Source organism: Oncorhynchus tshawytscha, linkage group LG17 (assembly GCF_018296145.1).
Source record: "Oncorhynchus tshawytscha isolate Ot180627B linkage group LG17, Otsh_v2.0, whole genome shotgun sequence".
In the NCBI taxonomy this organism is placed as follows: domain Eukaryota; kingdom Metazoa; phylum Chordata; class Actinopteri; order Salmoniformes; family Salmonidae; genus Oncorhynchus; species Oncorhynchus tshawytscha.
This window is the reverse complement of record NC_056445.1, coordinates 455,173-466,609: the sequence shown is the minus strand read 5'-3', so window position 1 is coordinate 466,609 and position 11,437 is coordinate 455,173. Positions and strand designations below refer to the sequence as shown.

The 11,437-nt window shown below is 42.8% G+C and overlaps 1 protein-coding gene across 7 annotated transcripts; it reads left to right on the top strand.

The window, feature by feature from the left end:
• Positions 1-1,820: 1,820 nt before the first annotated feature.
• LOC112216680 (presenilins-associated rhomboid-like protein, mitochondrial) lies at positions 1,821-9,270 on the top strand. Of its 7 annotated transcripts, XM_024376659.2 has the most exons (9): positions 1,821-1,949; positions 2,818-3,043; positions 3,708-3,756; positions 4,104-4,198; positions 5,263-5,412; positions 5,511-5,581; positions 5,658-5,759; positions 6,245-6,342; positions 8,201-9,270. In XM_024376659.2, the coding sequence occupies exons 4-9, from the start codon at positions 4,120-4,122 to the stop codon at positions 8,322-8,324; spliced, it is 624 nt and encodes a 207-aa protein (XP_024232427.1). In that variant the 5' UTR covers positions 1,821-1,949; positions 2,818-3,043; positions 3,708-3,756; positions 4,104-4,119; the 3' UTR covers positions 8,325-9,270. The 7 variants fall into 7 exon arrangements, with proteins under 7 accessions (XP_024232427.1, XP_024232428.1, XP_024232426.1 ...); XM_024376660.2 differs by lacking the exon at positions 3,708-3,756; XM_024376658.2 differs by having other exon boundaries at positions 3,708-4,198.
• Positions 9,271-11,437: the final 2,167 nt, after the last annotated feature.

The following is an 11,437-nucleotide window of genomic DNA, read 5'->3' as shown; positions in this document are numbered from 1 at the left end:
ATCGCGGGGGCTATTCGATGCTAATGCAGTATGTCACAGGATGTTTTTGTGTTGGTCAAGGGCAGTCAAGTTTGGGCTTTATCTGTTCTTAGTTCTACATTTTTTAATGAGGCATGCGTATTTAAAATGGTGAGGAAAGCACTTTTAAAGAGCAACCAGGCATCCTCTACTGAAGGGATGAGGTCAATATCCTTCCAGGATACCTGGGCCAGGTCGATTAGAAAGGCCTGCTAGCTGAAGTTTTTAAAGGAGCGTTTGACAGTGATGAGGGGTGGTCGTTTGACAACGAACTCATTACGGATGCAGGCAATGAGGCACTGGTCGCTGAGATCCTGGTTGAAGACAGCAGAGGTGTATTTAGAGGGAAAGTTGGTCAGGATGATATCTATGAGGGTGCCCATGGTTATGGATTTAGGGTTGTACCTGGTAGGTTCCATGATAATTTGTGTGAGATTGAGGGCATCTAGTTTAGATTGTAGGACGGGGTGTTAAGCATATCCCAGTTTAGGTCACCTAACAGTACGAGATCTGAAGATAGATGGGGGGCAATCAATTCACATATGGTGTCCAGGGCACAGTTGGGGGCTGAGGGGGGTCCATAACAAGTGGAAGAGGTGAGAGACTTATTTCTGGAAAGGTGGATTTTTAAAAGTAGAAGCTCAAATTGTTTGGGCACAGACCTGGATAGTATGACAGAACTCTGCAGGCTATCTCTGCAGTAGATTGCAACTCCGCCCCCTTTGGCAGTTCTTTGGTGTTAAATGAATGGGGGCAAGAAATGTGAATTGTTTCGTTCTCAAGAAAAGGGTGCCATTGAAAGGAGTGATTTCTGGGGTAGCAGTAAATGTAAAAGTTGACCAACTGAAGGGGAGGATTCCCAGTGTTTGTGATGCTCGTCGTTTGGTGCGACACAGACAGGGTGGCGAGAGTGGTGACACAGAAGAGTCATCGTCTGTTCTTTTGAGTTTTGATGTTGTGTCTGTCCGACAAAGTGGTTAGGATATATAAGTTATCCTGTACAAACTTTTGTACCGAATACATTACGCTGTTACAGGTGTCAAGCTTATAGGCATGTGCCAGCAGTGTGTAGGAGGGAGATTCCTAGGTGTGAGAAGTGTGCAGAAGGGCATGAGACAAAGGAATGTGTAGCATTGGGGAAAGTAGTGGTGTGTTAATTGTTGGGGTGCCCATGGGGCTGGGGATCAGAAATGTCCAGTGCGAGAGGGGCAGGTTGAGCTTTCCAGGGTTAGAGTAGTGCATAAATTGTCATATGCTGAGGCAACGAAGAAAGAGAGGAGTGGTGTGAGTAGTAGACCAACAAGTGATATATGTTTCAGTAAGATTGGATTTTTAGCATTTATAGTAATGGTTATCAACTGTACCGCAGGGATGGAATGTAAGTCACAAAAAATGGAGGTTTTGGTGGCAGCTGCAGAGAAGTTTTGGGGTGTGCGAGACTTGGCATCAGAAGAGTTACAGGGTGTGTTAAGTGGTGATGTCCCATCCTTTCAGGTTGTTGGCATGAGGTAGGATTAAATATATTTAAATAGTGAAGTAGGGTGGTGTTAATATATATATATATATATATATATATATATATATATATATATATTTTTTTTTTTTATATATATATATTTATTATTATTTTTTTTGTGAGTGTAGCGGTAGATGGTAGGGTATTTGTTTATTTCTTTTTTCAAGCAAAGTATACGGGAGTATACGGGAGTTGTACTCCAGTCTAGTATGTGGCGGTAATGCAATATATTGGATGCCAACCGACGTTAAATCTCATCGAAGAAGCCATGGCCCACTTATGTTTAGCGGTTTTAGAGTGTTGACCCGGTAGCGAATATAGGAGGGGTCATTCGGGTCACAAGCATGTCGTGGAGGGGGTGCATTTTAAGATGGGCTAGGGATGACGTTATTTGTATAGCAACGAGAGGAAACAGGTATGGTGTACAAAATAATTTTGACAATGACTGAGCTATTCAACAACCTTGACCACTGATATATGTATTGTCAGTCGTGAAAAGATAGCTAAAACTCAGCTAGCGGCTGCCAGAGCTAGCGAAGTTAGTAGGTTAGCTTGACGATGAACAGCTCATCCCTTTGATATATGTTGCTAGTGGTACCACGGTCCACTAGCCTTTGCAACCTGTCAATTCACAGTTGTAGTACTGTTTGGGGTTGCTTGTTACTTCAGTCTTACCACTTAATTATTGTTTGAGTTGGCTATTCTTCTGTGCCATGCAGCTAGCTATTTTTTGGGAGCGCCCAAAAGTCCGTTGTTTCACGAATTCTGCCATGCAAACATGAAATAATTACCAGATGCCTTACCTGTGTTCATTCACTGTTAGCACAGTATTTCTTAATCCTAGTCCTGGGGTCCCAAAGGGCTGCACACTTGGTGTATTCATTATCAACAACTATAGCTAAGCTTAGCAAAGGAAAATGTTTTGTAATGAAAACTAGATACTATCAGACAAAATTCTGGTAGGTCTGTCCCTCCGTTTGGTTCCTAGTGAATACAACCCAGATTCCACTTATTGCTCATCATCAAACCTTTGATTAGTGGAATCAGGTAGTGTTAGGGCAATAACTCCACTCCCTAGGAACATGATTTTTTTAAAAACACTGATTAAGCAGACACACTTTTCCAGAGCAATTTAGTCAGTAAGTTCCTCCCTTTACTTTCAAAATTACTTCTCTTTTCTCTATAGAGGATTCAAACCATTTCTCCTTTTACTCAGATGTTATTATAGCTAACTAATTGACCAATCATCTCTCTTACTCTTCACTGTTCATGTGTTTTCCTAGAATCCCCCTCAACACTCAACAGAGATGTGGCTTCAAGAAAGTAGTGAAGGGGGTCATAGAGGAGACGGGGCCCTCACACACAGAGCCCAGTGAAGGGCTCATCCACAAGAGGGGTGCATCTCCCCCTTGGAGCCCTCCCCTTGGAGTCCAGAGCTACTTTGACAAGGTCCGGGCTGACTGGTTGGAGACACTACGGCCGCAGGAACACGGGGATCTTCGCAAATGGGTCTTTTTTTTAAATACCATGCCTCATTATTTTCTATACATCTTTATTGATACATTATACAGGAAATTGATAATTTTGCTGTCACAGTACTCGGCCTCTCCCCACAACATATACAAACAGTACAACATGCTGGGAGCAGCACAGGGTTCCTGGAATGGGGTTAGGGTGTATAGTCTCCCCCATTTGTAACTGAAAGGGATATGAGGGTTACGAGGAACAATTCCGGTGCGCTGGATTTTGTGTCGCTGATTATTTGGACGAATTACAATTTTGCAGGGCTGGCATCTTTAAAGTTTCATAACGAAAGGGGTTGATTTGTCCCAAAGGTGGACAAGGATTTCAGAGGAGGGGGTGTGGACTTTGCCACTCGCACTAGGTCAAACATGTTAATGCTCCCCCTTTCTCTTCTTGCTGAACTGTTCACACTGATGTCTTAGCGAGTTGATTCCCTATGCTGGGTCGTGTTTATTACTACACGCAACAGAATAAAACTTTTTTTTTAAAAACATTTTGCAACGGAAAACTAGAATGTATGTTTATTATTGGACCAGGTTGTCCCTCTGTGTTTCAGTCAGTTTTATTCTGTTTGGTGCCTAATGAACACGACCCAGGTTTCACTACATTGTGTGGCCGTTTTGTCAAACCGGTTCTGTTTCTGTCACAGATCAACCAGTGGTGGAACGGCATGAGTGAGGGCCAACGTACTGTTGTAGGTTAGTCTGTACTGAAGCCCATATATTTTTTTTGTGTCCTCTCAATAGTAACTAGTTTATACAGATAATGATGGTCACTTTCACTACTACCCTCTTTCTCAAGATAATGTATACTTTTTGTCTGTATGAGAGAGAAATTTGTCCTGCTTTATACCCAACCACTTTGATACACAAACACATTAGATTGGAGCAGACTGCAGTTGCAGTGCCCAATGAGCAGTTTAGAGGTTTAGGTTCCTTGCTCAAGTGAACATCCTGCCATCTTTTACCACCCTTCAGCACCTCTACCCACCTCTTTCATTATCCACTAATCTCTCATTAATTCAGTCTTTCTACTCCTCTCTCAGGGATCAATAGCTGCTAATGCTGTGGTTTTTTGCTGTTGGAGTGCCATACCTCCAGCGCTCTATGATCAGATACTTCACATCCAACCCTGCCTCCAGTGAGTAGGGGAGACTGTCCTATTCTATGGCAAATACGCTTAACTTGATCTCTGCCTCAGGAAGTGTTAATTGTTACATTCCGCAGCAAGAAACATAAGGGGGAACAAACCGAGTCACTGACAACAACCAAAACTAAACAGGTGGGGTTTTACGAGGCGGTCTGAAGGACGCTCATGGGGGTGTCCACTGAAAGTTGACTAGCAACAACATTTGGAATTTAAAAAAACACACCATGAGTGCCCACTAAATCTGCCCAAGAACACAGAAACATTTTAAACCCACACCAAACTTAAAGACAGGAAGCAAACCAAAAAGTGGAGCAAAACAAAAACAGGGAAGATCAGAAAGGATTTTGTTTAGAAATCGAAATAGTGAGAGCCAACTTAAGGTCTTAACCCTCCACAACTGGAACACTGGGCCAGCCGTTCTTAAATATCATCTGGGTCAGCACAGGCGAAGCACCTTCCAACTAATAAGATGGACAAGCCAAGCATAGGTGAAACGTATACTGACAAACGAGGTGACACCAATCGGCGCACCCAACGTGCAATTCGTGCTAAAGTCCAACCTAAACTTAAATGGAAAAACCTGTAACCGTATAATCAAGTGTCAGGATTAGGGCCCTGATTTTTTTTTTTTTCTTCACCACGCACCAGGAAGAGCAGATAATGGGGATCTATAATAAATACAAATATGTGACCTAACCAGGAAAATCTCAGAAGCCCTTGTTCTAGGCTGTAGTTTTTCCTGGTCCCGCCAATCATGACAATTTATTACTAGTAACACTGACAGAGGCAGAGATCCAGTTTATTTGACTTATGGAATAGATTTTGTAATATTAATTTAACTCACCTGAGCTCTTACAGTAAAAACTGCATATAAATATTAAGAAATATACAGCTTTTACAGCCCAAATATAATCTGAAAAGACTTGTCCAATAAGATAGTGCGGACAGTAGCAAACCCTAGCAAAACAAATTCAGGTAAATCGCTCCCCGGTTTGACCTGTTTAGTTCCTAATGAACACTTCCCTGATCATCTCCTGTCTGTACCCTACCCACAGAAACCCTGTGTTTCCCCATGCTCCTGTTCACGTTCAGCCACTACTCCTTCTTCCACATGGTGGCCAACATGTACGTCCTCTGGAGCTTCTCCTCCAGCATCGTCTCCATGCTAGGCAGGGAGCAGTTCATGGCCGTTTACATGTCTGCAGGTACCAGCGCACGTGTGAGAGATTGTAATAGACAGATTACTAGTCCTGAAGTACAGACTTATTTACAGATAAATAATCAATCATCTCCTCATTGCCAGGTGTTATCTCTACGATGTTCAGCTATGTATGCAAGACAGCCAGCGGGTGCTTAGGTCCCTCTCTTGGTGCGGTAAGCACCAACATTTTAGACTTCCTGCGGAATTCCCCTTTACTTCCTGTCTCTGACAGCACTTTCTGTCCTCCAGTCAGGAGCCATCATGACAGTCTTGACTGCCGTCTGTACCAAAATGCCAGAGGCTAAGCTGGCAATCATCTTCCTCCCCATTTATGCTTTCTCTGCAGGCAATGTGAGTGAACAACCCTTACAGCACACTTAACCACACAGTCAACCTTCCAATTTTCTATCCTTGAGAAAATGGCGCATTTCTATGTTTTGTAGTACAAAATATGGAGGAAGGTAAGTCTTTCCAATGACGTCATCAACCAATGAGGAGGCAATGTCTACTAACAATTGGTCAAAATCACACAAATAATGTTTTTCCAATGACGATTTGTATCTTCCTCAATTTTTTTCCCTACAAACATAAACACCATTTTCACATACTCTGATGTCCCTAAGTACCCCCCTTACTAGATCTGACTTTGCTGATTTGCTGATAGCTACTTTATTGAGGAAAATGTACTTGTCCTTCCTAGCTATCTTAAGATGAATGCACCATAACTGTAAGTTGCTCTGGATAAGAGCGTCTCAATGACTAAAATGTAAGTGAGTCCAGGAAGTTCTTTGTTGTCCTATTTATTCACACCATCCGTTTTCTCTTCTCCTGTCCAGGCATTGAAAGCCATAGTAGTCATGGACACAGCTGGCCTAGTTTTAGGATGGCGATACTTCGACCACGCGGCCCATCTAGGCGGAGCTCTTTTTGGCGTGTAAGTCAGCTTTAAGTCCATCTATCTGTCTGCTCTCACACAATCATCCCCATTTAAACAGGCAGTTGCACAGGGCAGCAAAAAAACATCTCAACATCTAGGTCAAGCTAGCTGTCTTTGACATCTTCTCCACTATACCCCGGCTTTGCTGATTTTGTTTGGGAGGCCCCCCACCCCCCCAAACTGCTCACTCTTCTTACCGACGTTGATCCCAACCTATCATGAACATGTGGTATTGGGTCGGGTACTTCGACAGCTGAAAATGTATGAATTAAGATCTATTATTTTAGTCTTGTTTGAGCTCTGTCCATTCTACCTCTCTTCCTATATACAGTGCATTTGGAAGGTTTTCAGACCCATTGAAATTTTCCACATTTTGTTACAGCCTTATTTTAGAATCGAGTAAACAATTTATTTAATCCATCTACACACAATACCCCATAATGTCAAAGTGAAAACAGGTTATTTAAAAACATTTTTTTTTACATCCATTGATCCATTCCTGTTTCCATTGATCATCCTTGATTGGAGCCCACCTGTGGTATATTCAATTGATTGGACATGATTTGGAAAGGCACACACCTGTCTATATAAGGTACCACAGTTGAGAGTGCATGTCAGAGCAGAAACCAAGCCATGAGGTCGAAGGAATTGACCCTAGAGCTCCGAGACAGGATTGGGTCAAGGCACAGATCTGGGAAGGGTACTAAACATTTATTCAGCATTAAACGTCCCCAAGAACATAGTGGCCTCCATCATTATTTAATGGAATAAGTTTGGAACCCCCAAGACTCTTCCCAGAGCTGCCGCCCATTCAAACTCAGCAATTGGGGGAGAAGAGCCTTGTCCAGGGAGGTGACCAAGAACCCGATGGTCACTCTGACAGAGCTACAGAGTTCCTCTGTGGTGATGGGAGAACCTTCCAGAAGGACAACCATCTCTGCCGCATTCCACCAATCTGGCCTTTATGGTAGAGTGGCCAGACTGAAGCCACTCGTCAGCAAAAGGCACATGACAGCCCGCTTGGAGTTTGCCAAAAGGCACCTAAAGGACTCAAACCATGAGAAACAAGATTCTCTGGTCTGATGAAAACAAGATTTAAATCTTTGTCCTGAATGCCAAGATTCAAATATGGAGGAAACCTGGCACAATTCCTACGGTGAAGCATGGTGGTGGTGGCAGCATCATGCTGTGGGGATGTTTTTCAGCGGCAGGGACTAGGAGACTAGTTAGGATCGAGGGAAAGATAAATGGAACAAAGTACAGAGAGATCCTTGATGAAAACCTGTTCCAGAGTGCTCAGGACCTCCGACAGGGGCAAAGGTTCACCTTCCATCAGGACAACGACTCTAAGCACACAGCCAAGACAACGCAGGATGGCTTTGGGACCAGTCTCTGAATGTCTTTGAGTTGCCCAGCCAGAGCCCGGACTTGAACCCAGTGCAGTGCAGCGATGCTCCCCATGCAACCTGCCAGAGCTTGAGAGGATCTGCAGAGAAGACTGGGAGAATCTCGCCAAATACATGTGTGCCAAGCTTTTAGCATCATACCCAAGACAGTTCGATGCAGTGATCGCTGGAAAAAGTTAAACAAAGTACTGAGTAAAGGGTCTGAATACTTATATGTATGTGATATTTCAGGATGTTTTTTTTACATTTGCAAAACATTCTTAAAAAAAAAGCAGTTTTTGCTGTGTCATTATGGGGTATTGTGTGTAGATTATTGAGGGGAAAAACTAATCAATTTTAGAATAAGGCTGTAACATAACAAAATGGATAAAGTCAATGGGTCTGAATACTTTCCGAATGCACTGCATGTTCATCACCTATTCTCTTTTTTCTTTTCTTTTTTTTAACAGCTGGTACATCATGTATGGCCACGAGCTGATATGGAAGAACCGTGAGCCACTAGTGAAGGTGTGGCACGACCTTAGGACAAAGGGTCCTAGTGGGGGAGGAAACGGTGGCAACGGCCCCCAGTAGAGCGCACTGGACTGGGTGAAGGCATGTGGATGGACTGGCCTTGGCTGATGTGTATATTACCAGATTACAGAAGTGTCAATAGCGTCAACAGCCATGCTGGCCACACAAACTGAAGCCTGACTCCATTTATCCCCCACACACAAGCTCTATGTTTGTCTCTCACTCTCTCATAAAAATGCAATTTGCATTCAGTGCTCTCTCGCTTTCTCTCTCAAACTCACACACTACATAATAATGCAGGGATTTTGTGTGTTTTTGAGAGAAGAGGGGACACTTGAGTTGCACTATGGCCTGTATTCACAAAGTGTTGATCTAGGAGTAGTTTAGCCTTTTAGATCATAATGATTACAGGTGAAGATGGTCACAGGAGCCTACAGGTCACCATTATCTCCCCAAATGCTGAGGTGGAGTATCCTAACACCCTAAGATACAAAAACCATGCGATCACGAAACCCTTCCCACTGTCAGTACAGGGGATGGTTAGAGAGCTACATTGCATTCGGAAAGTATTCAGACCCCTTGACTTTTTTCACATTTTCTTACGTTGCATCAATCTACACACAATACGGCATAATGACAAAGCAAAAAGGTTTTTTATTTTTTACATTCATGCAAATATATAAGTTTAAAAAAATATCACATTTACATAAGTATTCAGGCCCTTTACTCAGTACTTTGTTGAAGCAGCTTTGGCAGTGATTATAGCCTCGATTCTACTTGGGTATAACATTAGAAGCTTAGCACACCTGTATTTGGGGAGTTGTATTTCCTGTTCTCTGCACATCCTCTCAAGCTCTGTCAGAGTTAATGGGGAGCATTACTGCACATCCATTTTCAGTTCTTTCCAGAGTTGTTCGATCAGGTTGAAGTCCGGGCTCTGGCTGGGCCACTCAAGGACATTCAGAGACTTGTCCCGAAGCCACTCCTGTGTTTTCTTGGCTGTGTGCTTAGGGTCGTTGTCCTGATGGAAAGTGAACCTTCGCCCCCCCAGTCTGAGGTCCTGAGCACTCTGGAGCAGGTTTTCATCAAGGATCTCACTGTACTTTGCTCAGTTCATCTTTCCCTTGATCATGACTAGTCTCCTAGTCCCTGCCGCTGAAAAACATCCCCACAGCATGATGCTGTCAACCCACAATGCTTCAGGTGCCAGGTTTCCTCCAGATGTGACAAGGCCAAAGAGTTCTATCTTGGTTTCATCAGACCAGAGGATCTTGTTTCTCATGTTCTGAGAGTAATTTAGGTTTCTTTTGGCAAACTCCAAGCAGGCTACCGTGTGCCTTTTACTGAGGAGTGGCTTCCATCTGACCACTCTACCATAAAGGCCTGATTGGTGGAATGCTCTAGAGATGGTTGTCTCTCCCTCCTCCACAGAGGAGCTCTGACAGAGCTCCAATCAGGTTCTTGGTCACCTCCCTGACAAAGGCCCTTCTCCCCCGATTGCTCAGTTTGGCCGGGTGGCAGCTCTAAGAAGAGTCTTCGTGGTTCCAAATTTCTTCCACTTAAGAATGATGGAGGACACCAGTTATTGGGGACCTTCAATGCCGCATAATTGTTCTGGTACCCTTCCCTAGATCTCAGACTCAACACAATCCTATCTCGGCGCTCTACGGACAATTCCTTTGAACTCATGGCTTGGTTTTTCCTTTGACATGCACTCTCAACTGTGGGACTTTTTTTTTATAGACAGGTGTTCCATTCCCAATCAATTGAATTTACCACAGGTGGCCTCCAATCAAGTTGTAGAAACATCTCAAGGATGATCAATGGAAACCGGATGCACCCGCGTTAAATTGAGTTTCATAGCAAAGGGTCTGAATACTTATGTAAATATGGCATTTTTTTAAATATTTTTTTCTAATCCATTTGAAAAAATGTCTTGGCCTGTTTTTTTTTTCTTTATGTGGTATTGTGTGTGGCTTGATTGGGGGGAGGATTATTTAATCCATTTTAGGATAAGGCTGTAACAAAATGTGGGAAAGGGTCTGAATACTTTACAAATGCACTGTACAGCGTCAAAACCAATGATGTCACATCTACATTTTTTTATATGATACACATGTCTACAGTCAAGACTCATTATTCTCTAACCCCTGCACACTACAAATGTTTTTATTTTTGTGTGTGAAATGATAGTTTTTTGCACCTCTTGTTTATCATTTCATCCAGCTATGAAAATGGAAGATAATGGACTTAAATACACTGAGTATACAAACCATTAACCTCCCCCACACTTTGCCCTCCAGAACAGTCTCAATTTGTCTGGGATAGGACTCTGCAAGGTGTTGAAAGCGTAACAGGAATGCTGGCCCATGTTGACTCCAATGCTTCCCACAGTTGTCAAGTTGGCTGGATGTCCTTTGGCTGGTGGACCATTCTTGATACACACGGGAAACTGTTCAGCGTGAAAAACCCAGCAGCATTGCAGTTCTTGACACAAACCATTGCGCCTGGCACCTACTACCATACCCCTTTTAAAGGCACTTAAATTGTTTGCTTGCCCATTCACACTCTGAATGGCTCACATACACAATCCATGTGTCAATTGTCTCAAGGCTTAAAAATTATTATTTAACCTCCTCCCCTTCATCTACACTGATTTGAAGTGAATTTAACAAGTGACATGAAGGGATCATGGCTTTCACCTGGTCAGTCTATCATGGAAAGAGCAGTTAATGTTTTGTAGATTCAGTGTATGCACAGGAATATTTGTTTTCGATTAATAATTTTAGTTTGTTATTGGAATCAAATAAAAGGTTTATTTAAAAAAGGAGTCTTGTTCCAGGCTATGGCTCTGTGATCTGTCCATTTGTACCCTATTTACCATGGTAGGATTCTATTTACTATTTCCCTAAAAGTGCTGCGTGTCTATCAAACTGAGAAAGGTGATGGACTTTGCTCCCTCTTTAGTCCTTCACCCACCAGTAAACCATTAACTAAGCCATAAAGCTTTTCAGTAGCAGGAATTACAGATAGTTGGGCAGGCTTTGTACTGCTGAATCACTGTTGTCATCTGGTTACAGGAAGGAAGTCACTCATGCCTTTATCAGAAGTCATGTGCCTTTTTGTTTTTTAAACAGGATGTTGTTTCATGATGTCATATTAATCTGAAATTG

Coding starts and splice junctions, on each gene's coding strand:
- LOC112216680 (XM_024376660.2), top strand. CDS start 4,120: ATGCTGTGGTTTTTTGCTGTTGGAGTGCCATACCTCCAGCGCTCTATG. Junction 4,199..5,262: donor CACATCCAACCCTGCCTCCA/GTGAGTAGGGGA, acceptor CCCTACCCACAG/AAACCCTGTGTTTCCCCATG. Junction 5,760..6,244: donor ATGCTTTCTCTGCAGGCAAT/GTGAGTGAACAA, acceptor TCTCCTGTCCAG/GCATTGAAAGCCATAGTAGT.